Source organism: Mizuhopecten yessoensis, unplaced genomic scaffold (assembly GCF_002113885.1).
Source record: "Mizuhopecten yessoensis strain PY_sf001 unplaced genomic scaffold, ASM211388v2 scaffold827, whole genome shotgun sequence".
Classification (NCBI taxonomy): domain Eukaryota; kingdom Metazoa; phylum Mollusca; class Bivalvia; order Pectinida; family Pectinidae; genus Mizuhopecten; species Mizuhopecten yessoensis.
The window spans coordinates 540532-552914 of NW_018403741.1; the positions used below are offsets into that span (position 1 = coordinate 540532).

Below are 12383 nucleotides of genomic sequence, written 5' to 3' on the forward strand. Positions count from 1 at the left end.
TATCACACGATGACCTTTCCTGTTTGACTTTATCACACAATGACCTTTCCTGTTTGACTTTATCACACAATGACCTTTCCTGTTTGACTTTATCACATGATGACCTTTCCTGTTTGACTTTATCACACGATGACCTTTCCTGTTTGACTTTATCACACAATGACCTTTCCTGTTTGACTTTATCACACAATGACCTTTCCTGTTTGACTTTATCACATGATGACCTTTCCTGTTTGACTTTATCACACGATGACCTTTCCTGTTTGACTTTATCACACAATGACCTTTCCTGTTTGACTTTATCACACAATGACCTTTCCTGTTTGACTTTATCACATGATGACCTTTCCTGTTTGACTTTATCACACGATGACCTTTCCTGTTTGACTTTATCACACAATGACCTTTCCTGTTTTAATATGTAACAATAAGAACCTTATAGGAGCTAAGTAATCATTAATTCAGGCTTTCATTATAATTTAACTTTGTATCTGAGGTTTCCTGTAAATAAATGGATGAAGCTTAAGGATTTCCAACTAACTGGCAGGCAAGACGACACAAGGTCGCGAGCAGTTAAAGCTGTTTTAACCTTAAATCACAAGGCTTGACTGTATACATCAGTTGATAACAGAATAGAAATGGATTAAAATGTAATTTTTATTACTGAAGACATGTTTATATATATATTGATTATATATTTATATTAAATAATTACAGACTACATCAAGTTCTCATTCCCCTGGTCGAACCTGTTCTCTGCCAATGTCCAGCTGGAACTGGATGGCCTTTACGTACTGCTAGGACCCATTAATGACCGGCCATACGAGGGAAAAAAGGACCGAGATCTGGAAAATGCCATCAAACAAGCGAAACTACGTGCTTTTGAACGGTCAACTTTCAAAACTGTGGGTAAGTTCTTATAAAATAAATATTTTGAGTCCTAATGAAAGGCCCCCAATTGTGAGTTTTTTCTATCAATACATTGAATTAAGCTATCAAGGAGATTATATTAATTATATTAGCTATTTATATGAAAGTCTTATTATTAATTAAAGAAAAGTAAATAGTTGCTATAGTAATATTTTTGTGTTTTGGGAGGTTAATATAATGTGAAAATGTCCTTTGTTTTGGTTAAACTTTAATTAAGGATCCCCGTACCAAAAACTGTAACAAAGTATTGTCTACTTAAGGATCCCCGTACTACCACTGTCAAAAACTGTAACAAAGTATTGTCTACTTAAGGATCCCCGTACCACTGTCAAAAACTGTAACAAAGTATTGTCTACTTAAGGATCCCCGTACCAAAAACTGTAACAAAGTATTGTCTACTTAAGGATCCCCGTACCACTACCAAAAACTGTAACAAAGTATTGTCTACTTAAGGATCCCCGTACCACTGCCAAAAACTGTAACAAAGTATTGTCTACTTAAGGATCCCCGTACCAAAAACTGTAACAAAGTATTGTCTACTTAAGGATCCCCGTACCAAAAACTGTAACAAAGTATTGTCTACTTAAGGATCCCCGTACCAAAAACTGTAACAAAGTATTGTCTACTTAAGGATCCCCGTACCAAAAACTGTAACAAAGTATTGTCTACTTAAGGATCCCCGTACCAAAAACTGTAACAAAGTATTGTCTACTTAAGGATCCCCGTACCAAAAACTGTAACAAAGTATTGTCTACTTAAGGATCCCCGTACCAAAAACTGTAACAAAGTATTGTCTACTTAAGGATCCCCGTACCAAAAACTGTAACAAAGTATTGTCTACTTAAGGATCCCCGTACCAAAAACTGTAACAAAGTATTGTCTACTTAAGGATCCCCGTACCAAAAACTGTAACAAAGTATTGTCTACTTAAGGATCCCCGTACCAAAAACTGTAACAAAGTATTGTCTACTTAAGGATCCCCGTACCAAAAACTGTAACAAAGTATTGTCTACTTAAGGATCCCCGTACCAAAAACTGTAACAAAGTATTGTCTACTTAAGGATCCCCGTACCAAAAACTGTAACAAAGTATTGTCTACTTAAGGATCCCCGTACCAAAAACTGTAACAAAGTATTGTCTACTTAAGGATCCCCGTACCAAAAACTGTAACAAAGTATTGTCTACTTAAGGATCCCCGTACCAAAAACTGTAACAAAGTATTGTCTACTTAAGGATCCCCGTACCAAAAACTGTAACAAAGTATTGTCTACTTAAGGATCCCCGTACCAAAAACTGTAACAAAGTATTGTCTACTTAAGGATCCCCGTACCAAAAACTGTAACAAAGTATTGTCTACTTAAGGATCCCCGTACCAAAAACTGTAACAAAGTATTGTCTACTTAAGGATCCCCGTACCAAAAACTGTAACAAAGTATTGTCTACTTAAGGATCCCCGTACCAAAAACTGTAACAAAGTATTGTCTACTTAAGGATCCCCGTACCAAAAACTGTAACAAAGTATTGTCTACTTAAGGATCCCCGTACCAAAAACTGTAACAAAGTATTGTCTACTTAAGGATCCCCGTACCAAAAACTGTAACAAAGTATTGTCTACTTAAGGATCCCCGTACCAAAAACTGTAACAAAGTATTGTCTACTTAAGGATCCCCGTACCACTGCCAAAAACTGTAACAAAGTATTGTCTACTTCAGGATCCCCATACCAAAAACTGTAACAAAGTATTGTCTACTTGATTAAGGATCCCCGTACCACTGCCAGAAACTGTAACAAAGTATTGTCTACTTAAGGATCCCCGTACCACTGCCAAAAACTGTAACTAATTCTAAAAAAACAAACAATTATACCTAGTGGGGCTTTTATGAAAAAATCAAAGGTGAAATCAAAAAACTATAATCAACATCAGTGTTCTGAGTGCACACCTGTCAACTCACCTGTCAACTCCACCTGGATTGTCTGGGTCACACCCGGAACAAGACCCTCCACCGAATGGGTCATCATTTCACCCGTTTTTTTAATCTATGACCCGAAAAGACCCGGATTCTCAAACCTAGCCTAAATTGACTACTAAGTTTTTTTTAAATAGTGAAACTCTGTATCTTTGTTCCAGTCAACGATCCGTCTTCTCGAGCTCACGTGTGTAAACATAATCAGGGCCGTCACAGATCAGCACGCGCTGTACGACTGCGAGTTAATTAATGCTTTTGTCTAAGTTGTAAAGTCAATTATCAAGCTTCAGATAGCAACAGGTGTTATAATTCTTGTACAATAATGGACAGTGGGGTCAAGTTAATTGAAAGACCCATTGACGTTGAGAAAACAGTCTGATAAGCGAGTCACACATAGGTGGTCTCGCACACGTACATTTGACGGCGCCGTAAGCCGATCTGATAAACTCATTCAAACACCGCATCCAACAAATTTATTGGTTCAGTATATTTAAATTAGTGTACATGGTATTCATAATTCATACTTTTCCTTTCAAATGTGTTCTAATGCCATTTACATTTGAAATGTGTGATCTTTTAAAAAACCCTTATATATTTATTTTACATAAAACATGAATAACGGTGAATGTAAACACAGGAAAAACAATTATCAATATTGCATCACTGAGGCTACTTTTTATTTATTTTTATTTTTAGGTCACCTTGGCTTTGCTCAAGTGACCTATTCTAATCGCTTTCTGTCCGTCGTCGTGCGTCGTGCGTCGTGCGTAAACTTTTTACATTTTCAACTTCTTCTCAAGAACCAGTGGATGGATTTTTTTCAAACTTGGTCAGAGTCATCCTTGGTAGATGAGGCTACAAAATTGTTAAATTGGGATTCCTACCCCAACCCCTGGGGCCAGGGCGGGGCCCCAAAGGGAAAATTAACCAATATTTCAAAAATCTTCTTCTTCAGACTCAGAGGTACTACACTCATTTTCTCTGCATGGAAAGAATGATCATCAGGGGCTTTACTTAAATTGTAAATTTCAGGACCCCCAGCTATTCGTTCTCCCTTGGGGAGGGGGTAAAGTTTTCTATAGTTTATATAGGGAAATAACACTTTTGGGAATATTTTGACAACTTTCTGTAGGAAATTATTTTTACTTGGTGAGAATTATCCTTGGAGGAAGATAATTTCAAACTGTAAAATTGAGATTCCTACCCCAACCCCTTGGGCCAGGGCGGGGCCCCAAAGGGAAAATTAACCAGTATTTCTAAAACTTCTTCTCCAGACTCAGAGGTACTACGTTCATTTTCTCTGCATGGAAAGAAAATCATCAGGGGCTTTATTTAAATCGTTAATTTCAGAACCCCCAAGCTATTTGTTCTCCCTTGGGGAGGGGGTAAAGTTTACTATAGTTTATATAGGGAAATAACACTTTTGGGTATATATTTTATCCATTTTCAACAGAAAATTACTCAAACTTAGTCAGAATCATCTTTGGTGAATGAGAGTATTACTTTGTAAAATTGGGATTCCTGCCCCATCCCCAGGGGCTAGGGCGGGGCCCCAAAGGGAACATTTACCAATATTTTCAAATTCTTATCCTTTGATGACATGACAAGTATTGTATTTCGCTTAGTTTACATGCTGATTTCCACATCACATCTAAACAACAAAATAAAGCTACCAGTTCCTATGATATAACTCAGGTGACCGCTAATGCCTTTGGGCCTCTTGTTTTTTGAAGGTACAGAATTAAAGGCAAATAATATCTTAAAATTTGAACTTTTCAACCTAGATTTGTTCTCAATTCCTGTGTCAAGAAAATGAGATAAAGTCTGATTTTTCTCTCATTTTAATTTAATTTTACAGAGTACTCTTTAATTTAACATCATGTTGAATAGTATTGCACTTTAAAAATTATTGAATATTTAATGATTTTAATGGAGGGCCTATCCGTAACAGTTGGAGGCCGAGAAAGTATGGCCCCTGTTAAAAAAAAATTGGCAACTGAAATTCAAACATGGCTACTTTTTTGGCTACTGATTTTTTAGGTCCAGGGTGAGCCCTGTGAAGGCAGCAAAATCAGCAACCATGAATTATAATAAAAGTCACATTTAAAGTTGTAAAATTGTTGTTTAATACATTGGTTTCCATATACATAATGGGTATAGTATATCAAAAGAGGACGAGAAAGGAAGCTACGCATTATGACCCTGATTTGAAAACCCCAAAGAGGGTCGATCATCACCCTGATTTGTATGCTGAAAGGTTGACAGGTATGTGAGTGTAAAAATAAAGTTGGGCTAGACTGGGATTCGAACCCAGGACTTCAGACTGTTATACATGTGCTTCGGCTGTAACCGACTGATCATAAGCTACCCAGTCATTGAAAGTGACAGGACCCAACTGTGCTACAGTTATGTCCCTTGGAAGTTAAGGGGAGGTTACTGTGTAAATGAAAAACTACAGTGCAGTGGGACAGGGATCCTTAAAATATTTCTTTTAAAGGGAAATGACATCATTTATAAAAGTTGTGTTAATTTTACCCAAAGTCATTATTATCAATACTATTTAATCATATCCAATAATAATTTTATGATAACTAAAACCTTGTTTAATCATTTCAGTAGTACTTTGTAAATAAGAGTCTGTATATACGTACTGTGTGCATTTAGAAGTCACAGACTGTCTCTTGGAAATTCACAGTTTTAATTTTGATATTTCTTTTTGTCTCAATTTATAGTGGACCAAGCTGCCAAAAATCCAGGGTTCTTTGAGAAACTTGGAAAATATATCCTCAACAACATACAGGTAGGTCGTTGAAACACAACCTTGTAAGACAGTTTTAATTTACACAAAATTTTTTTATATTTTTGAAATTTAAAAGTGAACTTATTTTAAATCATTATAAGTGAAATTCTATGACAAAACCTCTGTGATGGTGTTCTTTTTAAGTTATAAAATTCATTTTACAACAATTGAGAAACAACTTATATCAATTTCACTTTTGTTTGCTCGGATGTTAGTATGCAGGGAGTCTTAATGTGTTAGTGTGCAGAAGGTCTTATTGTGGGAGGAAAACTGAGTAACCTGGGGAATTGAACCTGGGCTTTCTTGGTGAAAAGCGAGTAACCTTGGGGAATTGAACCTGGGCTTTCTTGGTGAAAAGCGAGTGTGCAGCTATTATCCACTGCCCCACCCAGTCCTCTTGTTTACTGTTATGTTTTTTTTCGCCCACAGATCACCATTAGGAATGTTCACATTAGGTACGAGGATTCCATCACCAACGGCGACTACTCCTTCGCAGTGGGCGCCATGCTGCAGAGTTTTACTGTCCACACAACCAATGACCGATGGGAGGACGCGGATGTGGACAGTTCGGCCACCATACTTCACAAACTGGGCAGTCTGACAGACCTGTCCCTCTACTGGAATCACTATGTCCAGGAGGCTGACCTGGTCGGCAAGAAGAAACGACTCCAGTCACATGTCTGGAAGGTATGACAGACATAGGGTATATATCATGATAGCTTTCTACTGATGTGATATGTATCACCCTAAACATCATCTTTCTCCAGGAATTAATTAGTTTGTAATTCCAAGCAATTATTAAGTCGAAATTTGACATTTACCATAATAAGTAAAACTCTGGAAAGTCACATTCACGTACAGATACACGGCCCGAAAGTCACACTTACGTACAGATACACGGCCCGAAAGTTACATTCACGTACAGATACACGGCCCGAAAGTCACATTCACGTACAGATACACGGCCCGAAAGTCACATTCACGTACAGATACACGGCCCGAAAGTCACATTTACGTACAGATACACGGCCCGAAAGTCACATTTACGTACAGATACACGGCCCGAAAGTCACATTCACGTACAGATACACGGCCCGAAAGTCACATTCACGTACAGATACACGGCCCGAAAGTCACATTTACGTACAGATACACGGCCCGAAAGTCACATTTACGTACAGATACACGGCCCGAAAGTCACATTCACGTACAGATACACGGCCCGAAAGTCACATTCACGTACAGATACACGGCCCGAAAGTCACATTTACGTACAGATACACGGCCCGAAAGTCACATTTACGTACAGATACACGGCCCGAAAGTCACATTCACGTACAGATACACGGCCCGAAAGTCACATTCACGTACAGATACACGGCCCGAAAGTCACATTTACGTACAGATACACGGCCCGAAAGTCACATTTACGTACAGATACACGGCCCGAAAGTCACATTCACGTACAGATACACGGCCCGAAAGTCACATTCACGTACAGATACACGGCCCGAAAGTCACATTCACGTACAGATACATGGCCCGAAAGACGATTTCCCATTGTATCTAAAGCAGCTGCAGATGAAATTAAATGAAAATTGACTGAGACAAAAAAATTAAAAGAAGAAAATTTATTTGATTATCTCCGTTTACAGAACCTGCTGAAACAGTCCATAGCAACCAACAGAATACGAGAGGAGTCCTTCACACACAGTAAGTAATTCACATCCGTAATTGATAATCCGTCACACATAAGCTAACTTTTATAGACAACAGTATAGGCTAACATGAGAATAATATAAGTTGTGTGTTTCTTTTATTAAAATATGTAGTAAATTTATAAAGGTATTTGTTTACAAGATATATTGTTTACAAGGTATATTATTTACAGGGTATATTGTTTACAAGGTATATTGTTTACAGGGTATATTGTTTACAAGGTATATTGTTTACAAGGTATATTGTTTAAAGGGTATATTGTTTACAAGGTATGTTGTTTACAAGGTACATTGTTTACAAGCATTTGTAAGCTTTGTATCTTTAATCCATATTGTCTATCCATTAAATGCAGAACAAAAATGTTCATTAATGAAAGGCTTTTTTAATCTGTGAGTATAAATAACTTTGAATATGTCCTCTAGTATAAATGAAGAATATGGTAGCTTGGAGCGTTCATAAGATATAACTGTTATGCTGTATAATTTCCAAAGTTGTCAAAAGAATCTGTTCTGACAAATAGGCAGTTTGTACAAAGAGGTCACTCTCTTTAATCTGGAGCTGACTGCACACCAGCCTTTCCTGGTCACAGAGATTTGTTGGTTGAGACGGCACTGTATACTGTAAAAGTACAGTTTATCATACAGTTTTATTGATAGGGTTTATAGCTTTAAAAATTGTTGTAGTTAAAGTTTTTCCATGAAACATAAAACCCTGTATTAAAAGTCAGCATTATGTTGGTTATTAGTTATACAGCTCTAACCTTTGACCTTTACCTACAGTCTTACGTCCAGTGACTGTCAAGGCCAAGGTCATCATGAATAAGGAGGATACCTTTGTGATGCCGCGAATCTACGTGGAGTTTTCCCTCCCCGATATCATGTGCTTTTTCTCCAGACACCAGGTAAATTTACTTATTATTGAGGTCAAAGGTCAAATTTGAGGTCAATATTTCACGCTAGAGGTCATAGTTAACATCAAAGATTATAAATTCATATATGAATGCGAGTTTTGGACCAATCTGCTTAAATTGTATGTAAATGTAAAATTATAATTTCATGATAGATCAATAAATTATAATCTATATACAAGTTCAAGAGGTCAAACTAGGTTTGTAAGTATAACTTATCTTAATGTTTGTTGCACCTGTCCAGTACCTGAACTTACTGAAGTGGATCGATGCCAGTCGTCGTGTACAAATCAACAGGCGTTACCGTAGATACCATCCAAACACTCCAGTACGCTTCAATCGTAAGGCCTGGTGGCACTACGCTTATACTGCAGTAGTGGAGGAAAGAATACGTCCTCACCAATGGACAAAGGTTGCAGAGCATAGGTGAGTTGTCTGCCCTTACCATCAGATATCATAGGGCTGAGTAACATAGGTGAGTTATCTGCCCTTACCATCTGATATCATAGGGCTGAGGAGCATAGGAGAGTTGTCTGCCCTTACCATCAGATATCATAGGGCTGAGGAGCATAGGAGAGTTGTCTGCCCTTACAATTAGAAATCATAATACTGTGGAGCATAGGTGAGTTGTCTGCCCTTACCATCATATATCAAAGGGCTGAGGAGTAGGTGAGTTGTCTTCCCTTACCATCAGATATCATAGGGCTGAGGAGTAGGTGAGTTGTCTTCCCTTACCATCATATATCATAGAACTGTGAAGCATAGCTGATTTGTCTGCCCTTATGAATGACCTAAGTTTGTGGAGAATAGGCATAATTTACAGATTTAATTGCTATGAAGGATTATCAAGTTTTCTGCCCTCACCCAGTCTTAGAGTTTAGGATTTATACACCATAGACAATAGGTCGATGAAATACAGTTTTCTTGTAGACCTCCTGAAATTTCCATTGACAAGACATTGACTAAGAAACGTTTACATATATATTTAGTATTTATAACATTAAATAGAAAATATCTGTAGTAATGAAGGAAGTAAAATAATTAAACATGACACCTTTTATCTAACTAATGTATTTATCATTTAATCATATACATCATATGAAATAACGTAAAAAAAACCTTGGTCTATGAAGTAAGCAGTTCTCTCAGACCTGCATTGGTTTTCATGCTGATGGTCAATTGGTCTACCGTTTGGTTCTACAGTTTTCCACATTTTAAGCTGAACTTTCCACATGTTCGCTGCAGTACAGTTGGTTTAGATAGTACCATCTTGTTTATCAGTGACTGTAAAGAGTTCTTTCTTGTATGTTATTTTCAGAAGGAGAAACAAAAAATGTTTTTTTATTTTATTTTATATATTTTTAATTATTTTTTTGCACAGGAAAAAGGTAGTTCGCTATGGGCAAATGTACAAGACTCATATGGAGTACCCAGACAATAAAACCTTACAGGAGGATCTCAAAAAACTCGAGGCCGACATGGACCTCTGCAACATCATAGCCGCAAGGGAGGAGGCCAAGGTCAAGGTCAATATTGATTTTCTTATCACAAAAATTTCATGCTCCTGTTATTTTATTTCAGGATGGAAATACATCACATTTATGATGGTATGAAACATTTGTATGCCTCGATGCATGGTAGTAGGAGGCCATGTCAACAAGTGAGGGCCATACAGTCATACATTATACGGTGTGCACCTTAATTGTATGCCTCGGTGCATGGTAGTAGGAGGCCATGTCAACAAGTGAGGGCCATACAGTCATACATTATACGGTGTGCACCTTAATTGTATGCCTTGATGCATGGTAGTAGGATGCCATGTCGACAAGTGAGGACCATACAGTCATACATTATACGGTGTGCACCTTAATTGTATGACTCGATGCATGGTAGTAGGAGGCCATGTCAACAAGTGAGGGCCATACAGTCATACATTATACGGTGTGCACCTTAATTGTATGCCTCGGTGCATGGTAGTAGGAGGCCATGTCAACAAGCGAGGACCATACAGTCATACATTATACGGTGTGCACCTTAATTGGATGCCTTGATGCATGGTAGTAGGATGCCATGTCGACAAGTGAGGACCATACAGTCATACATTATAAGGTGTGCACCTTAATTGTATGCCTCGATGCAAGGTAGTAGGAGGCCATATCAACAAGTGAGGACCATACAGTCATACATTATACGGTGTGCACCTTAATTGTATGCCTCGGTGCATGGTAGTAGGAGGCCATGTCAACAAGTGAGGACCAAACAGTCATACATTATACAGTGTGCACCTTAATTGTATGCCTCGATGCATGGTAGTAGGAGGCCATGTCAATAAGTGAGGACCATACAGTCATACATTATACAGTGTGCACCTTAATTGTATGCCTTGATGCATGGTAGTAGGATGCCATGTCGACAAGTGAGGACCATACAGTCATACATTATACGGTGTGCACCTTAATTGTATGCCTCGGTGCATGGTAGTAGGAGGCCATGTCAACAAGCGAGGACCATACAGTCATACATTATACAGTGTGCACCTTAATTGTATGCCTCGATGCATGGTAGTAGGAGGCCATGTCAATAAGTGAGGACCATACAGTCATACATTATACAGTGTGCACCGTAATTGAATGCCTCGATGCATGGTAGTTGGAGGCCATGTCAACAAGTGAGGACCATACAGTCATACATTATATGGTGTGCACCATAATTGTGATATAGATAGATTCAATACAAAGATCACTTTGGTTGGTGTTCTTCTGGTTCTTAATGTATTTTAAACAAAGCTAATCTTCTAAATGGCGGAACTGTCAATTTTGATGGAACAAGGTACTGTCGATCAGAAATAATTCATTTCAGATTTCGATCAAAGTATGAATTTGAGATTATGACGTGATTGGTCCTGGTTAAGACTCCCGATAACAGTTGGATGGAAAAGTATGAACAAAACACTCATACAAAATAATTCCTGGTGTCTTTGGTTTTGGATAACAAAGGGCCTCAATAATCGAATTGTGTATATTTTAAGCTGAGCTTTCTAATTCAAGTGAGTTAACATACATTGTATGATATTGCAAGACCTGGGAGCTAGGAAATCAGAAATTCTGTACAGGGATAATTGTGTACTTATTTTCATTAAAACATTTGAATGTCAATTATTTGATGAAATCAAAGCTGTTTAAATAAATAGCTTAAGGTTAATACAAGTCAGTTGGGAATTGTAAACAATTCTTTCACGACTTCAACTTACAAAACGAATGATTAAGTTAATTATCATCGACAGTAAACTTTTTTTTTTTGGACATAGTTTGCTTCCGAGGCCCCTGGAAGAGCTCGGAAGAAATTGAAGGAACGACGGGAGCGGGAGAAGGCCAATCAGGGGTGGTTAAGCTGGATCCTAGGGGGCAGCACTGAGGAACCTGACGTGGAAATAGAGGTTGATACTGAGGATGGTAAGGTCAAAGTTCATGTTTTGATATTGTAGAGAATATTGGTGTCAAGTGTCTCACACCATCCTTACATGGGGCCTGATTTGGTTTGGTTTAATTTTGTTTAACATCCTATTAACCGAGAAGGTCATTTAAGGACGCGCCTGTGCGATGATCTGCCCTTGATACAGGGTGGACGTGCATTCACTGCCTCTGATGAATATGTGAATTTACCCCCATTTGACCGCTCCAACCGGCACCAAATTGTTCATGGAGGAAGATATGTGAGTTTTTAATCATATTGTGGCTGCGTACGTGTGTTAATGATCGGCATGGTTTAATTACTGCTAGAAAACTGTTTGGTGCAATGTCAATGTTTGTTACGGTTGGCTGAGCCGCTGACACCTGTTCACCTGTAATGAACAGTTGTCACCTGTCGCCTACCTGTCGGGACTGTACGATGTGTGTTACACGCGTTTATTTATTTACTGTTCATATACTATATTAACGACGGTTGTAATGTTTGAAGAATGTCGGTATCCCAGGGTGCGGGCAAAAGAAGACACAACATTTCAAGAACTTCTCCAGAATATATTTCTCCTAAATTGCTCCTAGTTAGCTCACCTGGCACG

At 38.1% G+C, this 12383-nt stretch overlaps 1 protein-coding gene across 1 annotated transcript in view; it reads left to right on the forward strand.

Annotated features, from left to right (window-relative positions):
• Window positions 1–12383, forward strand: part of LOC110453134 (vacuolar protein sorting-associated protein 13A-like) — a gene marked incomplete at its 3' end in the record, with an annotated part of 105976 nt that overhangs the window by 53906 nt on the left and 39687 nt on the right. Inside the window, exons 6-13 of the mRNA XM_021501984.1 lie at window positions 718–909; window positions 5630–5697; window positions 6127–6384; window positions 7353–7410; window positions 8196–8317; window positions 8568–8749; window positions 9705–9849; window positions 11631–11775. Of these exons, the coding sequence (XP_021357659.1) occupies window positions 718–909; window positions 5630–5697; window positions 6127–6384; window positions 7353–7410; window positions 8196–8317; window positions 8568–8749; window positions 9705–9849; window positions 11631–11775 (1170 nt within the window). The remainder of the gene's footprint in view (window positions 1–717; window positions 910–5629; window positions 5698–6126; window positions 6385–7352; window positions 7411–8195; window positions 8318–8567; window positions 8750–9704; window positions 9850–11630; window positions 11776–12383) is intronic.